Below are 22,074 nucleotides of genomic sequence, written 5' to 3'. Positions count from 1 at the left end.
GAGGTTGCTGTGAGCTAGGCTGATGCCATGGCACTCACTCTAGCCTGGGCAACAAAGCGAGACTCTGTCTCAAAAAAAAAAAAAAAGAATTGAAAACTATCATACTCCTTTCAGCTCATAATTTCCAACTCAAAACCCAAACCACTCAGACTGTAAGGCATTCATCTGAGATTATTCTACAGAAACACTCATGTAAGTGCATGAAGGCACACGTACAATGATTTCCATTGCAACACTTTTAATTGTGAAATACTGGAATCAACTCAAATTCCCATCAATTGGGAGCTAGTAAACTAAGGAGGTCAATCTGAGTGGTATGAGAAAATGAAGATACTCTCACTTTTTGCTTTATACAGTGGTATATAATCTGAATTTTTTTCAATAAGTATATCCTTCTTTTGGAATTTTTTTTTAAAGCTATAAAAAAAATCTGTATCACTTTCTGAAATTAAAGTACTAATAATCATCTGCAACTGCAACATCATTAAAACACAGTTGTGGGTGGGGGTGGTGGCTCAAGCCTATAATCCAAGCACTTTGAGAGGTTAAAGCAGGAGAACTGCTTGAGACCAGGAGGTCAAGACCAACCTGGGCAATGCAGCAAGACCTCATCTCTACAAAAAATTAAAAAATTGGCCGGGTATGGTGGCACATGCCTATAATCCCAGTTACTCAGGAAACTGGGGTGGGAGGATCATTTGAACCCAGGGGTTCAAGGTTACAGTGAGCTATGGTCATGCCACTGCACTCCAGCCTGGGCAACCAGAGCAAGATCCCATCTCTCAATAAAAAAAAAAACAGAAAAACCACAGTTGTATGACGTAGACTAACACTAGATGATGCTTGTCATTAGGTCAAAATCAGGGAATAAGTACATCTTCAGGCAAAAGGATTATACCTATAAACATCAAAAATGTTTTGAATATTTTAACTATTTGTGATAGAAATATTTCCTGAGTGCACTGCCCACCTCCCTGACTTTTTAATGCCTGTATCATCTTGCAATTTCAAGATTAGTAGTTTGCTCATGAGTTATTAAATCTATTGGGCTGTAGCATAATTCAGTCAGTGGCTATGAAGTGTGTTTTTACCATTTTCTGAATGTGTAGGCCTAACTTCAAGAGAAGTTACTTTGAAGATTTAACCAGACTAGATATGTCCTTTAATGACACCATGCCTACATACCAGCACCAATGGTGGCCCTCCTCAGGTCCCCTCAGGAGGGCTCATCAACCACTCAGTGTGGCACTGCTGTGTGTATTATATGTCAGAATTCCAAGCAAACTGTGAGCTCTTTAAAGTTTTAGAATCCTTTACTACATTAATACATGCTATGAATTAAACACTGATATTAATCAATATTTATATCTCTTTTTCAGACTCTAAGTAAACCTCCAGAATATTCTACCAAATTGTGTAATACATCTCATTACATAGACACAGACAAGGGTAGGAGGGACTTTTCACTATGTATAATATCCTTAATATCCTTTGAATTTTAAATCATAAGGTTTTACTGATCAAAATAAATAAAACTTCACAAAACTTCACACCACACATGGTTTTAGAATAAAAAGACACATCAAAGATCATTCAGTTCAATCTCTTCCCTATATGCAAAGGAAGCAATAAAGGTCAAGAGATGTCATAACTTATCCCAAATCAGATAGGGTATAAGTGGCAAAGCCTACATTAGAACCTACTCATTAGTGCTCTTCTCTGTACTTGTACTGCTCTTCAACTTTGGGAGCAAGTTACCACCATTTACATGATCACAGAGAATCAGTCTTTGAAAGAACCTCCACCTGACACTCAAGAGGCCTTGGGATCAATAATCCATTCCAGCTCTAAACTTGGGGAACATGTTTTTGATCACACAAGTTCAAGACAACCTCAGGGACATTTATAGAGATGATTGCATTACCTGTTCATAAAAGTACAGTGCTCTTTCAAAGTTCTTCAGCCCAGTATAGATCATCCCTCCATAATAATAATAACATAAAAAGTGCTTTGCATCATAGGCCCCATTCTCTTTACAGATGTCCATCATGTCCACATCAAGATATGGAAGGGCAGGCTTAAAGCATTTGGCCAGCAAACAAAGCTGTGAACAAATGGATATTAAAGTATCACTTTAACTTTACGTGGGGAGGCATTAGCAGAAAGAACAATTCACAGATTTCAGAAATTTCCAAAAAATGTAATTTGGTTTTACATTTTATTGATTAAAATGATCTTGATTAAATGTCAACACATTATAGGTTAGTATCTCTTATCTGAAATGCTTAGGACCAGAAGTATTTTGGATTTTGGAATATCTGCACAATACATACCAGTTGAGTATCCCTAATCCAAAAACCTGAAATCCAAAATGCTCCAATGAGCATTTCTTTGGGGGGTCATGTCAGCACTCAAAAAGTTTCAAATTTTAGAGTATTTCAGATTTTACATTAGGAATTCTCAACCTCTACTCCAATTTGGTCCTCCAACACAAGGAAAAAGGAATCTACTCTATTTTATTAACCAACCACACAGAATAAAAAAGCATTTCTTTATTTAAAAAAATCAGCAATATAAGGTGGATGAATTGAGAATAAACAGACTTCCACAAAAAAAGCTCAGTTATCACTTAACCCACCCATCTGTTAACAGATGGGTAAAAATGTGTGTCCTTTTTCTCTTCAATGAACTGGTAGAATACAAATAGACCAGCATGGTGGGATAAAAATAGAAGTCTTTTCTTAATCTTTTTCGGTTTTTGAATCCTTTAGGTAAGTATAGCTCATTTGCCTTGTGCAACTCAAAAAAACAAGCATTTAAAAAAAGTTAGCTAGGCAATGGTGACATGGTATAGACTTAATGTACAAACTCATCAAGCTGTACACTTTAGTACTTTACTATATGTACTTTATACCTTATCACAAAATTTTTTAAAGATTAAAAAAAGAAAAAAGAGTATATCTTCATGCAAAACTGGAAGAGGTGTCTGAAATAATCCACATACCATGTTATTCATTAAAGAAAAAATGTAAATAAGCCCATACAAAATTATTCAGCTATGGTATACCCATATTATAGAATACTCTGAAACTTAAAGGACTGCTATTGAATAATCTCCAAGATAAGTTAAATAGAAAAAAAGCAAGGTACACATAAAAGTTTGCATAGATTAAAATTCGTATGAAAAACTAGAAAATATATATCCACATTTGCTTGTATGTACATAAAATATCTTTGGAAGGATACACAAGAAACTACTAATACTAGTTTCCCTTGGAGAGAAGAAATGGATGGTAAAGCAAACAGAGTGGTAGGAAGATTTCCTTACATACCCTCCCTTTTGCCTTCTGGACTTTGAACATCTTAAGATAAATTAATAACGTTTTACAGTGTAAGAAGTTACCTGTGTTTATTCTTAGGTTCCACAATTTCTTTAAATAAAAGATTTGGGTTTTTTTTTTTCTAAATGTTACAACCACTAATTACCCTATCACAAGCTTACTAGCTGAGCCCCATCCCAGAGTTTGCATCCAGCACCTCCTGGATATAATAATAGATGTACCTGCATATTGCAACTTCTACAACATAGTACAATATACACCAAATTGCCTTCACTTATCTAATCCAATGTTGAACAAGCCCATAAAGAACCTTACACCTCTGACTTGGTGTGAATCATACTTTGGCTGCTTACCTGGCAGAGATCAGCATGTATGGAGGTCAGCTGGTTTGTATTCATCTGCATCTTGTCTATGGCTTGCTTAAGGATGCCAATTCCTCGCAGGGGCTGTCAGAAATGACATCTCTTTCAGATAAGTTCTCAAAGATGGCAGCACATTGGATCTTATGTTGTCACTTACAAATAAAAAATAACACTAATTGATAGGTTCCTTTAAATAGCAATATGAGGTTTCCACACTCTTTCAGGAGATTTCTGTCCCTAATCAGTCAGAAAACATTTTCTTTAGCTGTTTCTCAGAATTTTTAGGTAATTCAGCACCAATTTAAAAATCATAACCTTTTTTTTTTTACAAGGAAGATCAATAATCAAAAACAATATTACCTTCTCAAGAGTTTATCATATTTACATCTAAACAAATGAAAATTTTCCAAATCTTTTACAACACATGAGAGCTTGTACTTTGGAAACTTAATTGTGCAAAGGGGGTGCTGGCATTTTCCCATAGAGCAGTCTAGTTCTTACCTGGTAGTAAACTACTAGTGAAACTAATACCACAAGTTACAAACAAATTGTTTCCTGCCTTGATTATAAATAACAAGACTGAATGTCAAGTGAAGCACAGTTTCTGGACAGAAGAGGAGACTATAAAATACGTGAATAATTCATATAGCTTTTTCAACAAAGACTTGTTAATTGTTTTTTTTACCATCACTTTCAAACAGTTTACTTAGTACTCCTACAAAATACTAACTGGTTGTTTCTGTTTTCAGCTTCCTTCAAACCATTAATCTTAAAAATTCAATTTCAAATCAGAAGAAACACCCAAGTATAACTTGTGTCAACATCACAAAAGATAAGGACTGAAGAATTGTTTCAGATTAAAGGAGACTAAAGACACACAGCAATGTAATGCAACCCATGATCTAAGGTTTCCTTTTGCTGTCACAAACTTGGTTGAACAGCAGGCAAAATCTAAATAGGGCCTATAGCCTTGGAGCATTTACTGGTGTTCTCTTCCTGATGCTGATGGTCATTTTGCTGTGGCATGTCAGAAAATTTTTAGTAAGCACCTATTGAATTATTTAGGGATAAGGGACAGCATATCTACAATTTACTTTCCAGTGGCTCAAGAAAAAAGAGAGAAAGAGAAAGAAAAGAATAAGCACATGTGATATTATAAATGTTAACATTTGGAGAATCTAGGTGAAGAATATGAAAATTCTTTGTATTATTCTTGCAGCTCTTTTGTAAGGTTAAAATTATGTCACAATTAAAAGTTAACAGAAAAAATAAAATTAACAAAAAACCATGTTACAACCTAAAGAGCCCTAGATTGGTAGTTCTAAAACCAACCACTACCACCACCAGCAGCCTCCCGTGAGGCACATCTCCCTGTACCTCTGAGTCACTCACTTGACAGAGGGGCTAGATGTCCTTACAGCAAACTTTGAGTGCTCAAGTGACCACATATATCTAAGTATTGGAACACTTAGTACTAACCTGGAATCTTAACAAATCAGTTCATTGTGTAAGTTAGATACATGTTATAACAGAATTATGAATACTTGAATGTTATTTCTTACCTGTTTTCTTTCCACAAGTGCATTTGTTAGCTGATGGCAAAGCCCAGCAACTAGATATAACAATAACAAGATATTGAAAATATAAGAAACCACAAAGTCAAACATACTCGATGGAATATAAAATGTTATTTAGCTTACAAGTGTCTGTTGCATATCGAATGTGCTCCCCATTACAAGTACTGATGAAGAGCTGAACCTGTGAGAATAATGTTTCGAAGTCAGGAACACTGGGCATAGAAAACTTCACAAACCTAGAATAAGGAGAAAAGAATTGAATGCCCCTAATATTTCATGGGATAAAATGTAGAAGCAACACATACGAGAAGTCCATCCTGCCTACAATACTCTATGAAGTTAAATGAGTAACGGTATTTTTAAAAATGAAGAACCAGCATCCATGAGATTCTCCTGGCCTGGTTCTTTTGCACAATCAAGATATAGAACATAGGGTGCAGTGGCTCATGCCTGTAATCCTAGCACTTTGGGAAGCTGAGATGGGAGGATCAATTGAGGCCAGGAGTTCAAGATCAGCCAAGGCAACAGAGCAAGACCCTGCCTCTACAAAAAATAAAAAAAATTAGCCGGGCATGGTGGTGTGTACTTCCAGTCCTAGCCACTTGGGAGGCTGAGCCAGGAGGATCACTTAAGCCCACAAGTTCAAGGTTAGAGTGAGCTATGATCACACCACTGCACTCCAGCCTGGGCGACAAAGCAAGACTCCCATATCGTTGAAAAAAAGATTCAGCTAGAGTGCCGTGGCGTCAGCCTAGCTCATAGCAACCTCAAATTCCTGGGCTCACGCATTCCTTCTGCCTCAGCCTCCCAAGCAGCTGGGACTACACGCATGCACCACCATGCCCGGCTAATTTTTTCTAAATATATTTTTAGCTGGCCAATTAATTTCTTTCTATTTTTAGTAGAGACAGGGGTCTTGCTCTTGCTCAGGCTGGTTTTGAATTCCTGACCTTGAGCGATCCTCCAGCCTCAGCATCCCAGAATGCTAGGATTACAGGCGTGAGCCACCACGCCCAGCCTGAATATAAACTTTTAATCAAAAAAATTTTTCTTCTTTTGAGCTCCAATGTGGTCAGGACTATTTACTCATTTAAAAAAATCAGTTGTTGCTTTTCTTACTCTAAGAATGTACTGAGGGGGGCCAGGATGAGAGCTATGTGCTGGCTGGAGGCTGTGACAGTGGCTCAGACTAACAATGCTGCTGTCAGCTGTGTAGCCTATCTAGGAGAAAGACTGTAGAACTAGCTGATAGGCAGGGCAGGAAGAGTGTGGGGGTAGGAAGAGGGAGGACTCAGACAATCCAACCCAAGTAACTCGGCAGTGGTATCATCCATGAGAAACACTCTGAGAGGGCTTTAGAGATTTTAGAGGAAAAATCATAGATGCTACCACCACTAGGGCATTGCTTATAAGTAAACTTCAAGTTCTTCCTTAAAAAAAAAAAAAAAGGCCGGGCGCGGTGGCTCACGCCTGTAATCCTAGCTCTCTGGGAGGCCGAGGCGGGCGGATTGCTCGAGGTCAGGAGTTCGAAACTAGCCTGAGCAAGAGCGAGACCCCGTCTCTACTATAAATAGAAAGAAATTAATTGGCCAACTAATATATATACAAAAAATTAGCCGGGCATGGTGGCGCATGCCTGTAGTCCCAGCTACCCGGGAGGCTGAGGCAGAAGGATCACTTGAGCCCAGGAGTTTGAGGTTGCTGTGAGCTAGGCTGACGCCACGGCACTCACTCTAGCCTGGGCAACAAAGCGAGACTCTGTCTCAAAAAAAAAAAAAAAAAAAAAAAATGAACTACTGAAACTAGTTTCAAGAAAAATGAAATGGATATTATTACCCAATCACAATTTCTCCTACATCCTTCAGTTTGTCTACTTCCATCTTTATAGTATTATTAGACTTAACAATGTCACCTAACATCTGTTATAACTTTGTAATTATCAAAACATGTCAGAAACAATTTCATTTGGGGTTCACAAGAGGTCAGTAAGGCATTGTGATTTCCATTTAATAAGTAAAAATATGAAGTTCAGGGCCCCACATCTTGTAATTGGAAGAATGTAGATTCAAACCAAGGTTAGTCAGCCACAAGCTCAGGGTATTCCATACATTACCTAACTGATATATTATACAATGATAAATACCTTAGAGCTTCAAAATACTTTCATGTACATTACCTCACTTGACATGTGAGTGTATGTACATGTGAGTTTGTGTGTATAAAACATGCATGCTATCTCACATACGTAAGAAACAAAGACAGGAGAAATCTTTACCAGCACTGCTGACTAGAATTGTCTACAATGGTGGAAATGTCCTATATCTGTGCTGTCCAAGATATGGACATGTAGCTACATGTGGCATGTGGCTACTGAGTACTTGAAATTTGTCAAGTGCACCTTAATCTTTAACTTAAATTTTAATTTAAATAGGTGCATATGGCTAGTGGCTACCACATTGCAGCATACAGCTCTAGAGCCTTTCATTCTGATGAAGTTTCTTCTTTAAACTCTGCTCCTGTCTTTGTCTCAGGGATCCCAGCATGAGTAAAGCCAGACCCTCACTTAAGGTCAATTTCTTCTGAGTTTATTTATATTATTTCAAATTTCATGACAACCACATTATCCCAATTTATAATACTAAAACATCAAGAGAGAAAAAAATTCTACTGTCAAGTACACAGAGTTACAAGGAACCCCAATTAAAATAAGGCCCAATCGGCCGGGCGCGGTGGCTCACGCCTGTAATCCTAGCTCTTGGGAGGCCGAGGCGGGCGGATTGCTCAAGGTCAGGAGTTCAAAACCAGCCTGAGCAAGAGCGAGACCCGGTCTCTACTATAAATAGAAAGAAATTAATTGGCCAACTGATATATATATAAAAAATTAGCCGGGCATGGTGGCGCATGCCTGTAGTCCCAGCTACTCGGGAGGCTGAGGCAGAAGGATCGCTCGAGCCCAGGAGTTTGAGGTTGCTGTGAGCTAGGCTGATGCCACGGCACTCACTCTAGCCTGGACAACAAACCGAGACTCTGTCTCAAAAAAAAAAAAAAAAAAAAAATAAGGCCCAATTAATTTGGTCTTAAACAGCTTAAATTTGTTTGAAGGTAATTCTAAACAATGTTGCTTTGGATCACTGATATTTTCATTCAGTGTATTCCACCACATCCTGTTCCAGCACTCTTTCTATTATCCATCTTAGAAAACATGGACAATCCCATGGATTACAATAATAAAAGTATTCAAATAAATGCAAGCTATAATACCCACAACTGAGATAGCCATTCATTTTTAAAAACAAATTTTCAAAATCTGTATAAACATGAACAAGAGTTTAAAAATGCTAAAACTGAACAAAATATAATAAGCAATTAGTTGAAATAAGTAAAATGTAACTACTATATGACTTTAGTTTTGTAAAAGAGCTCAGTGTTTTACATAGTTTACTTTCTACACCTAAATAAATAAATAAAGCCAGAAAGTGCACAGAGTTCAGTTTTAACAAGCATAAAACTATAAAACAAGATGCCCCTTACAAGACAGCAAGGACGCCCAAGGAGTGTTCTTGTACATCCAGAGCCCCAAGCACAGTGTCCAGATGGGATAAGTTCTTTGCAAGGAGTTCCCCACTCTTGTTGATCAATTCACAAAGCTGTGTCATTTGCCCTGGAAAACAAAAACACTATCATTCAGTTATAGCACTAACCAAACTAAAGTAATTCTAACCGCGGACTTTGTACTTCAGAGCCTAAAATGCCTAAAGATGGTATCTTTTATCCCATTCATTTCAGATGAGGACCCAGAAGGACCAGAGGAGTGAAACAACCTGCCTGTGGCCTCAGAACTATTAGAGATTGCAGAGCTCCCATTTCCCTCTGGGCCCTAAAAGTTTCTCCTTTTCCTGCATTCCCTTTTCCAGTATCCCAAACCAGAAATGTACATGTTACTATCAGCACCTCTCCCTCATCTCCTTCTCTGCACACAAAAGGTCAACAAATATGATTTAATCTTGCTTCCTACGTCACTCAGCTCCATTTCTCTCTCCTCCCTGCCTTAATTTAGATCGTCATCATTTCTTGCCTGGACTACATCACAAATCTTCTAAGTGGTCTGCCTACTTTCATCATTCTCTCCTCCAACCCTTACTCCATATTGGTACTATCTGATCCTTCTAAAATGCAAATTCACTCAAATTAGTCCAAATGCCTCAGCCTGGCTTACTGAGGCCCTTCAGTAACTGCTCTCTGCAACCTCTCCAGTCTCCCCTCCTGCTACTTCCCCTGCGCACCTACTCTGGTAACACTAAACTCAAAAAACCAACATTCTATGTTCTCTCCTCTTTATGCTTCTACACATGCTGTTCTCCATCCCTCCCCCCCACACCCTCCATTACCTGACTCAGACTTATCAATCAACAATCAGCTTGGGCTTTCTCTGGACCCTTCTCCATGACTAAGCTGGATATCTGCCTTCTCTGCGCCCTTTTTGCATGGCATGCGATGTAGTTCAACATATACTCAGATGGAGGGACGGTTTCTCCAGCTTCAGAATACAGTGCTTGCTTAGCAGTCAATCAACCAGCAGCTTGCTGAATTAATCTCCTAATGGATCTATCTTTCCCCTATACCACAATGCAGTGTTTTAATAACTAAGGTATAGAATTTAATTAGGCCTGAATTAGTAATTTAAAGTAGACTCATTGATTTTGATGGTTATTCTGATGAGAGACATATACCATAGCCACACTCTGTCTTTCTGGTGGAGGTGGGTGGATACATATAAATCCATGGGCATTAACCTCAAGTGTCCTTCTTCTACATTTCTATATAGTAACCACATAATTTTTTCCATATTAAAAGAATACTAAAGAAAAGAAGTCATTTTTATCAAAAGACATCTGCACTTGAATTACTGCAGTACAATTCATAATCACCAAGATGTGGAATCAACCTAAATGCCCATCAATTCATGAATGGATTAACAAAATGTGGTATGTATATATATACCATGGAGTACTACTCAGCCATAAAAAGAAATGAATTAATGTTTTTTTACAGCAATTTGGATGGACTAGAGACCATTATCCTAAGTGAAGTATCCAAGGCATGAAAAAACAAACACCACGTGTACTCTCTAATAATCTGGAACTAATCCATGGGCATGGAGAAAAGTAAAAGTCATTGGAAATCAAGAAGCAAGGAGAGACCAGCACAGTGGCTCATGCCTATAATCCTATAATACTATGGTCCCCAAACCCCTGGGCCCAGACCAAACCAGTACTCATCTATGGCCTGTTAAGAACTAGGCCACACAGTAGTAGGTGAGCAGCAATGAGTGTGGAGCAAGTGAGCGGGTGAAGCTTTATCTGTATTTACAGGTGCTCCCCATCACTCGCATCACCACATAAGCTCCACATAAGCCTCCTGTCAGATTAGCAGTGGCATTAGAGTCTCATAGGAGCACAAACCCTACTGTAGACTACACATGCAAGGGATCGAGGGATCCAGGTTGCGAGCTCCTTACGAGAATCTGATACCTGATGATCTGAGGTGGAGCTGAAGTGCTGAAGGTGCCTGGGAGCAGCTGCAAGTACAGATGATCATTAGCAGAGAGGTTTGACTGCACAATAAATGTCATGTGCTTGAATCATGCTGAAACCAACCCCCAACAGCCATCCATTGAAAAACTGTCTTCCATGAAACCAGTCCCTGCTGCCAAAAGGCTGGGGAGTGCTGCTATAATAGCACTCTGGGAGGCTAAGGGAGGAGATAGCTTGAGGTCAGGAGTTCAAGGCCAGCCTGAATAAGAGTGAGATACCCTCTCTACCAAAAACAGAAAAAATTAGTCAGGCATGGTGGCACAGGCCCATAGTCCCAGCTAATTTGGAGGCTGAGGCAAGAGGATCACTTCATCCCAGGAGCTGAAGGTTGCAATGAGCTATGACAATGCCATTGCACTCTAGCCCTCTAGCTGGAGTAATAGAGCGAGACACTGTCTAAAAAAAAAAAAAAAAAAAAAAAAAAAAAAAAGAAGGAAGAAGGAGGAGGAGGAAGGAGGAGGAAGAAGAAGAATAAGAAGTAGTAGTAGTAGTAGTAGTAGTAGTAGTAGCAGCAGCAGCAGCAGCAGCAGCGAGGGGGAAAAAGAGGAGAGGGAAGGGGCAAAAACCTACCTAGCTGATATAGTGAACACTATTCAGGTGATGGGCATACTAATAGCCCTGACTTAAGCATTATAAAAGCCATCCATGTAAGAAAAACATTTGTACCCCCTTAATATTCTTAAGTTAAGAAAAATTCAATCAAAAAAAGAATACAAAATAGTATAATGCTTAAAATACAAGTGACTGTAGTCACTTTGAAAATTTAATTTTTGAGGCTTCTATAACACTTAAATTTCACCAGTTTTACAAAGGCACTATCTCATTAGTATTACATGCATTGCAAAACAGGAATAAACAAACAGCTGTGATCTTATTAGGTATCATCTCTCATGATAACATAGGTTGAATTGGGAAATACTAACTCACCATTATTTTATGATAGATCTCACCGGTAGGTATGAAGTAGCTTCTTCCAGTTGAATAATTTGCCCTTTTTAAACGTACCACTCTAATACATTAATAGCAACTTGAAATACCCAGAAATAAACATTTCAATCCATGAGTCCCCCCACCAATTAAATAAACAACACCTAGTTGAGACTTAAAATAAAAGTCCGGTCACTGTGAAATCATTAGTTAACTAACTAGTACAGGGCCATCGAGAGAATCAAAAGTATGTTAAAGTACCACTGAATACATATGACATGAGCCCAACCACAGATATGGCCAGTGAAATTCCCTCTAATCAGAGAAAGCTGGAAATTATAATATTTCCTTCACTTAAGGTTTATGTTAGAAAATTCTGAATAAGAGTAAAGAAAACAGGTGAGGCATGGTGGCTCAGGCCTATAATCCTGGCACCTTGGGAGGCTTAGGTGGAAAGATTGCTTGAGGCCAGGAGTTGGAAACCAGCCTCAGCAAGATCAAGACCCCATGTCTACAAAAATTAAAAATTAGCCAGGTGTGGCCAGGCGTGGTGGCTCACGCCTGTAATCCTAGCACTCTGGAAGGCCAAGGCGCTCAAAGTCCACCCGGATCGCTCAAAGTCAGGAGTTCGAAACCAGCCTGAGCAAGAGCGAGAACCTATCTCTACTAAAAATAAAAACAAATCAATTGGCCAACTACAAATATATAGAAAAAATTAGCCAGGCATGGTGGCAGGTGCCTGTAGTCCCAGCTACTTGGAAGGCTGAGGCAGAAGGATTGCTTGAGCCCAGGAGTTTGAGGTTGCTGTGAGCTAGGCTGACACCATGGCACTGTAGCCTGGGCAACAGAGTGAGACTCTGTCTCAAAAAAAAAAAAAAAATTAGCCAGGTGTGGTGGTGCACGTCTGTAGTCCCAGCTACCTGGGAGGCTGAGGCACGAGGATCACTTAAGCCCAGGAGTTGGAGGTTGCAGTGAGCTATAGATGACACCACTGCACTCTAGCCAGGGCAACAGAGCAAGACCCTGTCTCAAAAATAGAAAACAAAAAGAGCGTAAAAAGAAACTCATAAATATTTACTATGCAGTGAAAGTTATCATTTATCTCTGCCTAGCAGACTGTTCCTAAAGCTGTGTCTTACTACACAGAGCAGATACACAGCCCAAGTTGTTTTGCAAATGAGAAAAACTGGCCCAGAGAAATTAAGTGGCTCACGTAAGAAGTGACTAAGGCAGGATTCCAATCTGAATCTTCTAACCACACTACATCCCAGAAGTGGAAACTGTGGCATAAATGAATTAAAATGGTTTCTTCATTCACAGAAAATTCAAGTCTGTGCCCTGTGAACCTAATTTCTATCAATAATAAGGAAAAAGAGAGAGAACTATATTATTTATTAAGCACGGCTGCATACCAGATCATTTAAGTCTTACAACAGTGAGACAGACAGCACCCCTCCATTTTTACAAATGTATATGAGAAAGATTCAAGAGATTAAAAGTGACTTGTCCAAGGCCACACAGCTCACAGAACTTTACAATTAATGGTAACTGTATTTATTGCGCCCCATGTGACAGGCACTGTTCAAAGTGTTTTTTACATGGTTTCTCTCATTCAGTCCTCACTATTCCATAAAATAGGGACTTTGTTTTTTTATTTTGCAGATGAAGAAACTGAAGTACTGGATAGTTAAAGAGGCCTTCACGGCCAGCAATTAATTACTCTAATTCCGAGTCCAGAATTCTGTATATTCAGATGAGATGAATGAACAAATAGGAAAAGGGCAAAACCACCATTGTAACAATTCTACTCCTAGAAATGGAGTCCTAAGGGCGAGAGCTCCCTGGGCATTCTGTAGGACCAAAATAGGCGCAGAGGTTCCCGACCGTGCGCCGGCTGGCAGCGGAGAGTACGGCCAAAGCGAGCCTCAGAGCCAAGGCTCCCAGAAAAGACTAGCCAGCCTCCTGCCCGCTCCCAGCGGCCTAGTCCGGAGGTGGCCGGGCGGCGGCGGGACTGACAGGGCGGTGCGCTAATCACCAAAGGAATGGGAGGCAGAAGGGGCCAATGGCCGCTTGGGAAAGGATCCGGCGGAAGTCACGCCCCCAAACTGTCAAGCAGAGCACCCCGTGGAAGAGGCCCGGGCCGGGGGGAGGGGGTTCCCGGTAGCCCAAGGGAGGGGAGACTGCGGGCGGGGACAACGGAGCCCGAGAGAGCGAGGGGACTGCTCAACTCAGTCGCACTCGATCCCGCCCTGATCTACGCGCCGTAATCCCGAGCCCAGCCCCGGAGAAGAGGCTCGGGACTAAGAGGGCGGTCCCAGCCGTCCGCGCTGGCACCTGGGGATGCAGGCCCGCCCCGCTACCAGCCCAGGCCCAGCCCGGCGGCCTAAAGCCTCACCTTGAGCTGAGAGTTGTCGGACACTGTTCACGAACTGCTCCAGGGCAGACGCCATGTTTCCCCCGGGCAGCCAGAGCGGCAGAAGCAGCTCGCGCGGGAAAAGTCGGCCGCTCTGGGAGGAGGGGCCGCGGCAATCCACCTGAGGGCCTCGCGAGCGGTGGCGTCACTTCCGCCGGCTCAAACACCGCGAGATCTCTCCTAGTTAGGAACCCATTCTGTTTCCATGGAAACAGTTCCGCCACTCCCTGCGCCGCAGGTTACCGTCCCCGTTCCCCTTCTCCCCTTTCTACTCTGTGCACTTGTGAAATTCCTCCCCATTTTAATGGAGACGGTGGGCAAAGGGAAGAACTAAACTCCTAATTAAGCACGTATTTTCTGGTCGTGATTTTGCTAGAAATGGCTGTGCGGTTTTCCACCTGGACAAATCCTTCAGTTAAGCACAGCTTACTTGCCACGCCTTCCATGACGTTTTTCCAGTGAGGTCGTGGAACATAGACTCTGGAGCCAGGCAGCCTGACTTCAAATTCTTTTTCTATTGCTTAGTAGCTGTGCGACTTGGAGCACGTTATTTGTCCTGTGCATTGTTTTCTCCATATATGAAAACCTCACAATCCCCCTCTACCACATAAAACATTTAGGACAGCACCTAACACATAGTGAGGACTGTATCTTCATTCACGAGGATGTAGGATGAATTGATTTTCCCATCTGGGATTGATCTGTCCCTTCTCCACTCGACTCCCAAAGCCCTTTGTTGCCCTCATGTAGCCACTTCTCCTCTATTACGGAAGTGTATCTCCACAGTGCATACCACATCCATTGCTCCTAAATGGCGTGCAGTTCCTTAAGGTCAAGCATCCCTCTTAGTATATTCAGCTCCCTTTTAGGGCCCAGCATAGGATTTGGTGCATAGTAGAGCCTGAGAAAATAAGCGTGTGTTCTAAAATTTCATCCAACATGTATTTATTGCTCACCAACAATGCATTATGCTAGGCACTAGAAATACACCGGATGGTGAGTAAAACAGTCCTGGTCCTTCTCACCTGCAGATAGAGAACTCATAAAGACCCTAGAAAAAAATGGGTAAGTGCTCTGAAGGAACATGGTTCTGTAAAATCATGCCAGGAGAAACTGACCGGGCCTGGGAGCAACAGGCAAGGCTTTCTTGAGGAAATAGCACAAATTGAGCCTTGAAGAAAGAGAATTTAATAAGGTAAGGGAAGAAGAAATGTTTCCAAGTTAGGGGACAGCATGGTGCTCACACCTTGTGTTGGAAAGCAGCATGCTAATTGAGATTGAGGAACTGAAAGAGCATTCATTGTTGGAGGGGAATGTGGTGAGATGAGGCTGTAAGGTGGACAGGGGCCACATTAAGTGAGCTGTGTTAAAGATACTTGACATTTTCCTGAGAAGATTGGGAGACAGTGGAGAGTTTTATGTAAAGCAGGTAGTGTGATCGGATTTGCATTTTAAAAAGATTGGTCTGGTTTCACGTGGTTAACTTCAGAGAGCCAACTAAGAAGCTGTTGCAGTAGTCCACATGAAATATAATTGTAATAATTGTACCCTGAAATTTTACCTTGAATTTTACCCTGAATACTAATAATTCTACTCGTAAAAGTAGACATGGAAATAAATTGATGAATTTGAAACATGTTGAGATGAATGATTTTAACACTTGTAGTCCAAGATGGAAATGCTCCTGAATGCTCTATGGAAGCAATTGGCCCTGCATCTTTGATCTCTTGTAACACACAAGACAGATATTTTGACTTGTTGGACACACTTCCCATGTATATACATGGATTTTAATGAAAACCAAAAATATTACAGGGAAGTAAAGGATTATAATAATTCAAAATAGCCACAGCTACTAATAATACCTTAAAATTTGTTGCCTATTTAGATTGTGGCAGGTGCTCTCAAAGTGCGACTCTGCTGACCAGCAAAGGAACTTCTTGGAAATGCTAATGCTGGGACTCCACTGTAGACTTCCTACATCAAAAGCTGTGAGGGTGGTTCTGCACAATGTGAGTTTAACAAGCCCTGCAGGTAATTCTGATGCACACTAGAGTTTGAGAGTATCTGCATTGTGGCATGTAGATGAGCCAGCATACACATTACACTCATTTCAAAACAGCTAAAAGCAATTCCCCCCTTCTTGCATCCTCTCAAGAATAAAGTGACTGAAAGAGATGTGATTACAGGGATAACCTTGAATATATTCTAACTTGTATTTTTTAAGCCATTCATTTGGAAAATCTGGCAATTACTTGAGATATACCTCACAATAAACTGAGACACAGCAGTGGGTGGATATGATACATTTAATCATTTGTTCTTTTATTCTTTGAACACATATTTACTTTGTATCAAACATGCTTTACCCCCTGTGCCAGATGCTGGGGATATATCTATGACCAGGACAGAAAGTCCTTGCTGATATGAAGTTCTGGCTGGAGTAGTAAACATTAAGCAAGCAAATAAACAAAATAATTTCAGGTAGTATTACTTGTTAGGATGAAAATAAAATGTGGGGATAGGTTATGGGAAGGTCAGGAAATGCTTCTCTGAGACCTAAAGGATGAGAAAGAGCCAGTTAAAAGAGATTTAGGACCAGAGAATTCATGACAGAGGGATATGCATGGTGGGCAAAAGTCTTAAGACCCAAAGAAGCTTGGTGTATTGCAGGAAAAGAAGAAAGTGCCCGTGTGGCTAGAGTATACCGAATGAGGAGGACCCTGCTGTGTCTTGGTTGAGCACTGCTTGTCTATGGCAACAGAAACAATCTCTTAGATTTGTCCAGCTTTATGGATGTAGAGCATTTTCAGATCCAGTAATGTTTGCAAATTCATCACTGACATTTCTTCAGCAAGTGGTGACCTGAAAGAAAGGAGCAGTAGATAATACCAGGGGAGGGCAGGAAAGGCATCAGGCACTGGTGTAACCACTTTCAACACACTCCATTTCTGCTTTGAGCCCCATGTGCTTCCAGGGAAGCTGACTTGGAAGTCTGAGGATTAATGACGTAGGTGAAACCATACTCACTTCCCACCACCATCCCCTGAGGCCACAGTGAACATGTGATTTAGGCTGATCCAGTCAGAGGGGAGCTCAGGACTTCTGTGAACAATGATATTCTCTCTCTTCCCTGCTGGATTGATCAAGGAAGCGTGTAGCCCAAGAGGCTTCTGGTAACCACCTTGGGGCCCTTAGGGAGCAAGGTTTAGGATAAAGCTAATATCTCAAAATACAGAAAAGAGGGAGAGAAAGAAACCACCAGGCCTAGGACATCATTGAGTCACTGGATCCAGTCTTAACCTGAAGCAACCCAACCTTTGGACCTTTTGGCCAAAAATTATGAGCCAAAAAAAAATCCCTTTATTGTTTAAGCTTGTATCCTTTATGTCCACATTGTTTATCTACAAGTATGTTCCTCTCGCTTGTAGTTGTAAGGTCCTGATAGTTCAGTTTAAAGGCCTTATTCCCACAATGGTCCTTCCAGGTGCTATTGTAATAAGAATCATTCCACCTGTTCACAAATATTCCATTTGTTTTCCTTTCTCTCCCTTGAAGTTAGATATGACTATGTGACTTCCTTTGGCTACAGAAACACAAGTAGAAGTGGCATGTTTCACATTGGGGTGGGAGTTTTAAGTGTCCAAGTACAATATCTGCCCTATCAGGGTGACCATGGAAGCAGGTATTGAGATGGAGTCTGTCCATCAGCCTGGGTCCCTGACTCAGATGGGCTGAGCCACCTGCTTCCCAGTCCACACTGGAAATGTAGATATATAAGATATTACCCCAAAACATAGAGGCTTAACATTTATTATTTCACAAACATTTATTATCTCACAATTTCTATGGATCAGGAATTCTGTCATGGCTTTGTTGGTGCCTCTGCCTCAAGATCTCATCCTAATTACCTGGCTAGAACTTCCAGTATACTCCAATTCAATAGGAGTGATGAGAATAGATATTCTTGCCTTGTTCCTGATCTTAGGAGTAAAACATTCAGTCTTTCACTATTAATTATGATGTTAGTTGTGACTTTTGCATAGATGCCCTTTATCAAGTTGAAGATGTTTTGTTTTAGTCCTAGTTTTTTGAGTTTTTTATCATGAAGTTTCTTGGATTTTGCCAAATGCTTGCTATGGTTGTTGTTTTGGTTTTTTTTTCTTTTTTTCTTTTCTGAGATGGGGGTCTCACTATGTTGCCCAGGTTGGTCTTGAACTCCTGAGCTCAAAGGATCCTCCCACCTCAGCCTCCTAAGTAGCTGAGATTATAGGTACACACCACCATGCTTTGCTACTTGCTGTATTACATTGATTGATTTTTGGGTGTTAAACCAAACTTGCATTCCTGTAATAAACCTCACTTGGTCATGATGTATAATCATTTTTATAACATTGCTGGATTTGGTTTGCTAGTATTTGTTAATATTTTTCTGTCTATGGTCTTTGATTTTCTTTTCTTATGATGTCTTTTGTGTGGTTTGGTGTCAGAGTATACTAGCTTCAGAGGATGAATTGGGGAGAGCTTGGGAAAGACTGCTATTGTTTCTTCTTTTAATATTTGGTAGAATTCATTAGTGAAGCCATCTGGTCTTGAACATTTCTTTGGGGGAAGTTTTAAAATTACTGATTCGATTTTTTTGACTGGCTATATGCATATTCAGATTTTCTTATTTTATTTCTTTTAGAGTTGTGAGTTTTGTCAATTAATATCTTTCTAGTAATTTATCCTCTTCATCTAAGTTATATAATTTTTGGCATACAGTTACTCATAATATTCTCTTATAATCTTTTATTGTTTCTATAGGGTGGATAATGTTGTTCCTCTTTCATTTCTAATTCCTGAATCTAGTAATTTGAGTCCTTTCTTTGGTTTTTGATTTTGTTTTTGAAACAGAGTCTTGCTCTGTTGCCCAGGCTGAAGTGCAGTGGCATGATCACAGCTCACTGCAGCCTCCAGCTCCTGGGCTCAAGCAATCCTCTTGCCTCAGCCTCCTGAGTAGCTAGGACTGGTGGTGCACATCACCAGTCCCAGCTAATTTATTTTTATTTTAATTTTTAGAGATGGGGTTTCACTATGTAGCCCGGGCTGTTCTCAAACTCCTGGTCTTAAGCTACTCTCCCACCTCAGCCTCCTGAGTAGCTGCAATTACACTTGCAAACCACCATGCCTGGCTCTCTTTGTTTTTTAATAAGTCTAGCTAAATGTTTGTCAATTTTTATGATATTTTTAAAGAACCAAATTTAAGTTTCATTGATTTTCTAGTCTCTAGTTCATGTATTTCTGCTCTACTCTTTATTATTCTTCCCTTCTGTTTCCTTCAGATTTGGTTTGCTGTTGTATCTAGATTCTTAAGGTAGAAAGTCAGATTATTTATTTGAGGGCTTTATTTAGTACAGACATTTACAGCTACAAATTTTCCCTTAAGCACTGCTTTGGCTGAAATTTTGGGATGGTGAACTTTCATTTACATTCCTTTCAATTATTTTCTAATTTCTCTTCTGATTGCTTATTTGACCCATTATCATTTAGCAGTGTGTAGTTGAAATTCTTCATATTTGTGAATTTCTCAAATCCTCTTCTCTTATTGCTTTTTAATTTAATCATTGTTATTGTAATACAGAGTTTGTATGACTGCAATCCTTTTAAATTTATTGAGGTTTGTTTTATGACCAGTACATGTCCTATGTGTGCTGGAGAAGAATGTGTATCTGCCATTGTTGAGTGCAATGTTGTTCTATAAATGTCTATTAGATTTAATTGGTTTAGTATTATTCATGTCTTTTATTTCCTCATTTTCTAGTTGTTCTACTCCTTGTTGAAAGTAAGAATTGAAGTCTAAAACTGTTTTTTGTTTTTTGGTGTTTTTTTTTGTTTTGTTTTTTTTTTAGAGACAGGTCTTGCTCTATTGCTCTGGCTAGCATTCAGTGGCCCAATCATAGCTCACCATAACCTTGAACTCCTAGGCTCAAGCGATCTCACCTTAGCCTCCTAAGTAGCTAGGACTAGGCATGCACCACTATGCCTGGCTACGTTTAAAAATGTTTCTGTAGAGATGAGGTTTCACTGTGTTGCCCAGGCTGGTTTTGAACTCCTGGCTTCAGGCAATCCTCCTATCTTAGCCTCCCAAAGTGCTGGGATTATAGGTGTGAGCCATTGCATTTGGCCCATAACTATTATTTTTCAATTCTCTATTTCTCCCTTAAATTCTGTCTTTGGGGCACTGTTGTTAAGTGCATATATGTTTATAATTGTTATATTTTCCTGATGGATTGACTCTTTTGTTATAAAATGTCTCTCTTCATTTCTAGTAATGATATTTGTCTTGAAGTCTATTTTGTCTAATATTACTTAACCACTCCAGCTGTATTCTTGTTACTGTTAGCATGCAATACCTTTTCCCATTCTGTAGCTTTCAATCTTTTTATATTTTTTAATATAAAATGTTTCTCTTGTAGACAGCATATAGCTGGATCATGTCTTTAAAATATACATTCTGCCAATATATGCCTTTTGATTGGGACATTCAATCCATTTACATTTAATTAATTGCTGGTAAGGCAGAATTTTTTTCTGCCATTTTGCTATTGGTTTTCAATATCTCATATCTTTTTGTATCTATTATTTGGTTATTATTTTTTGCTAAATAGATATTTTCTCATGTGCCATTTAATTTCCTTATTGTTTCTTCTTTATTGTAAAATATAGATATTTTTTATTAAAATATACATATTTTTTATACTTTATGTAAAATATACATAAGGTTTGCCATTTTAACCATTTTTAAGTGTACAGTTCAATGGCATTAAGCACATTTACATTGTTGTACAATCATCACCACTTGCTATCTCTAGAACTTTTTCATCACCACATACTGAAACTGTGCACCCATTAAGCAATAACTTCCCATTACCCCTTCCCCCGGCCCCTGAAAATCACTGTTCTACTTTCTATCTCTATGAATTTGACTATCCTAAGTACCTCATATTAGTGGAATCACATAATATTTGTTCTGTTGTTAATTGGCTTACTTTACTTATCATAATGTCTTCAATGTTCATCCATGTTGTACCATGTGTCAGAATGTGATTCCTTTTTAAATTTTTATTTTTAATTGCAGTAAAATGCACAGAACATAAAATTTAGCACCTTAATTATTTTTAAGTGCACAGTTCAGTAGTCTTAAGTATATTCACATTGTTGTGCAACCAACTTCTATAACCTTTTCATCTTGTAAAACTGAAACTCTCTACCCACTAAATAACCTCCTATTTTTCCCTCCCCTCAGCCCTTGGCAACCATCATTCTATTTTCTGTTTCTATGGATGTGAATACTCTAAATACCACATATATAAGTGGATTCTTACAGTATTAGTCTTTTTGTCACTGGTTTGTTTCACTTAGCATGATGTCCTCAAGGTCCATCCATGTTGTAGCATGTATCCAAATTTCATTCCTGCTTTAAGGCTAAATAATATTCCATTGCATATGTCATATTTTGTTTATCCATTCATTGATTGATTGAACACTTAGGTTGCTTCCACTTGTTGGCTACGAATAATGCTGCTAAGAATATGTGTATACAAATATCTTTTCAAGACCTCACTTTCAATTATTTTGGGTACATACCTAAAAGTAGAATTTCTGGATAATATTGTAATTCTGTTTAAGTTTTTTGAGGAGCCATCATGCTATTTTCCCTAGTGTCCGCACAGTATACGTTCCCACCAGGAATGCACAAGGGTTTTAATTTCTCCATATCCTCACTAGTACTTGTTATTTTCTGTTGTATTTCTGTTATTTTCTTGTTGTTTTTTTGTTTTGTTTTGTTTTGATAATAGCCAATAAAACGTGCAGGAT

General features: G+C 39.5%; 1 protein-coding gene across 1 annotated transcript in view; it reads right to left on the bottom strand.

Moving 5' to 3' along the window:
• Positions 1–14,364, bottom strand: part of COPS3 (COP9 signalosome subunit 3) — a 33,247-nt gene extending 18,883 nt beyond the window's left edge. The window contains exons 1-6 of the mRNA XM_012747933.3: positions 14,197–14,364; positions 8,812–8,941; positions 5,404–5,516; positions 5,266–5,315; positions 3,695–3,787; positions 1,925–2,104 (exon numbers count right to left, since the gene is read on the bottom strand). Coding sequence (XP_012603387.1) covers positions 1,925–2,104; positions 3,695–3,787; positions 5,266–5,315; positions 5,404–5,516; positions 8,812–8,941; positions 14,197–14,251 — 621 coding nt within the window. The 5' untranslated portion in view covers positions 14,252–14,364. The remainder of the gene's footprint in view (positions 1–1,924; positions 2,105–3,694; positions 3,788–5,265; positions 5,316–5,403; positions 5,517–8,811; positions 8,942–14,196) is intronic.
• Between the last annotated feature and the right edge of the window lie 7,710 nt (positions 14,365–22,074).

Source organism: Microcebus murinus, chromosome 18 (assembly GCF_040939455.1).
Source record: "Microcebus murinus isolate Inina chromosome 18, M.murinus_Inina_mat1.0, whole genome shotgun sequence".
In the NCBI taxonomy this organism is placed as follows: Eukaryota; Metazoa; Chordata; class Mammalia; order Primates; family Cheirogaleidae; genus Microcebus; species Microcebus murinus.
This window is presented reverse-complemented; position numbering and strand designations above follow the sequence as displayed.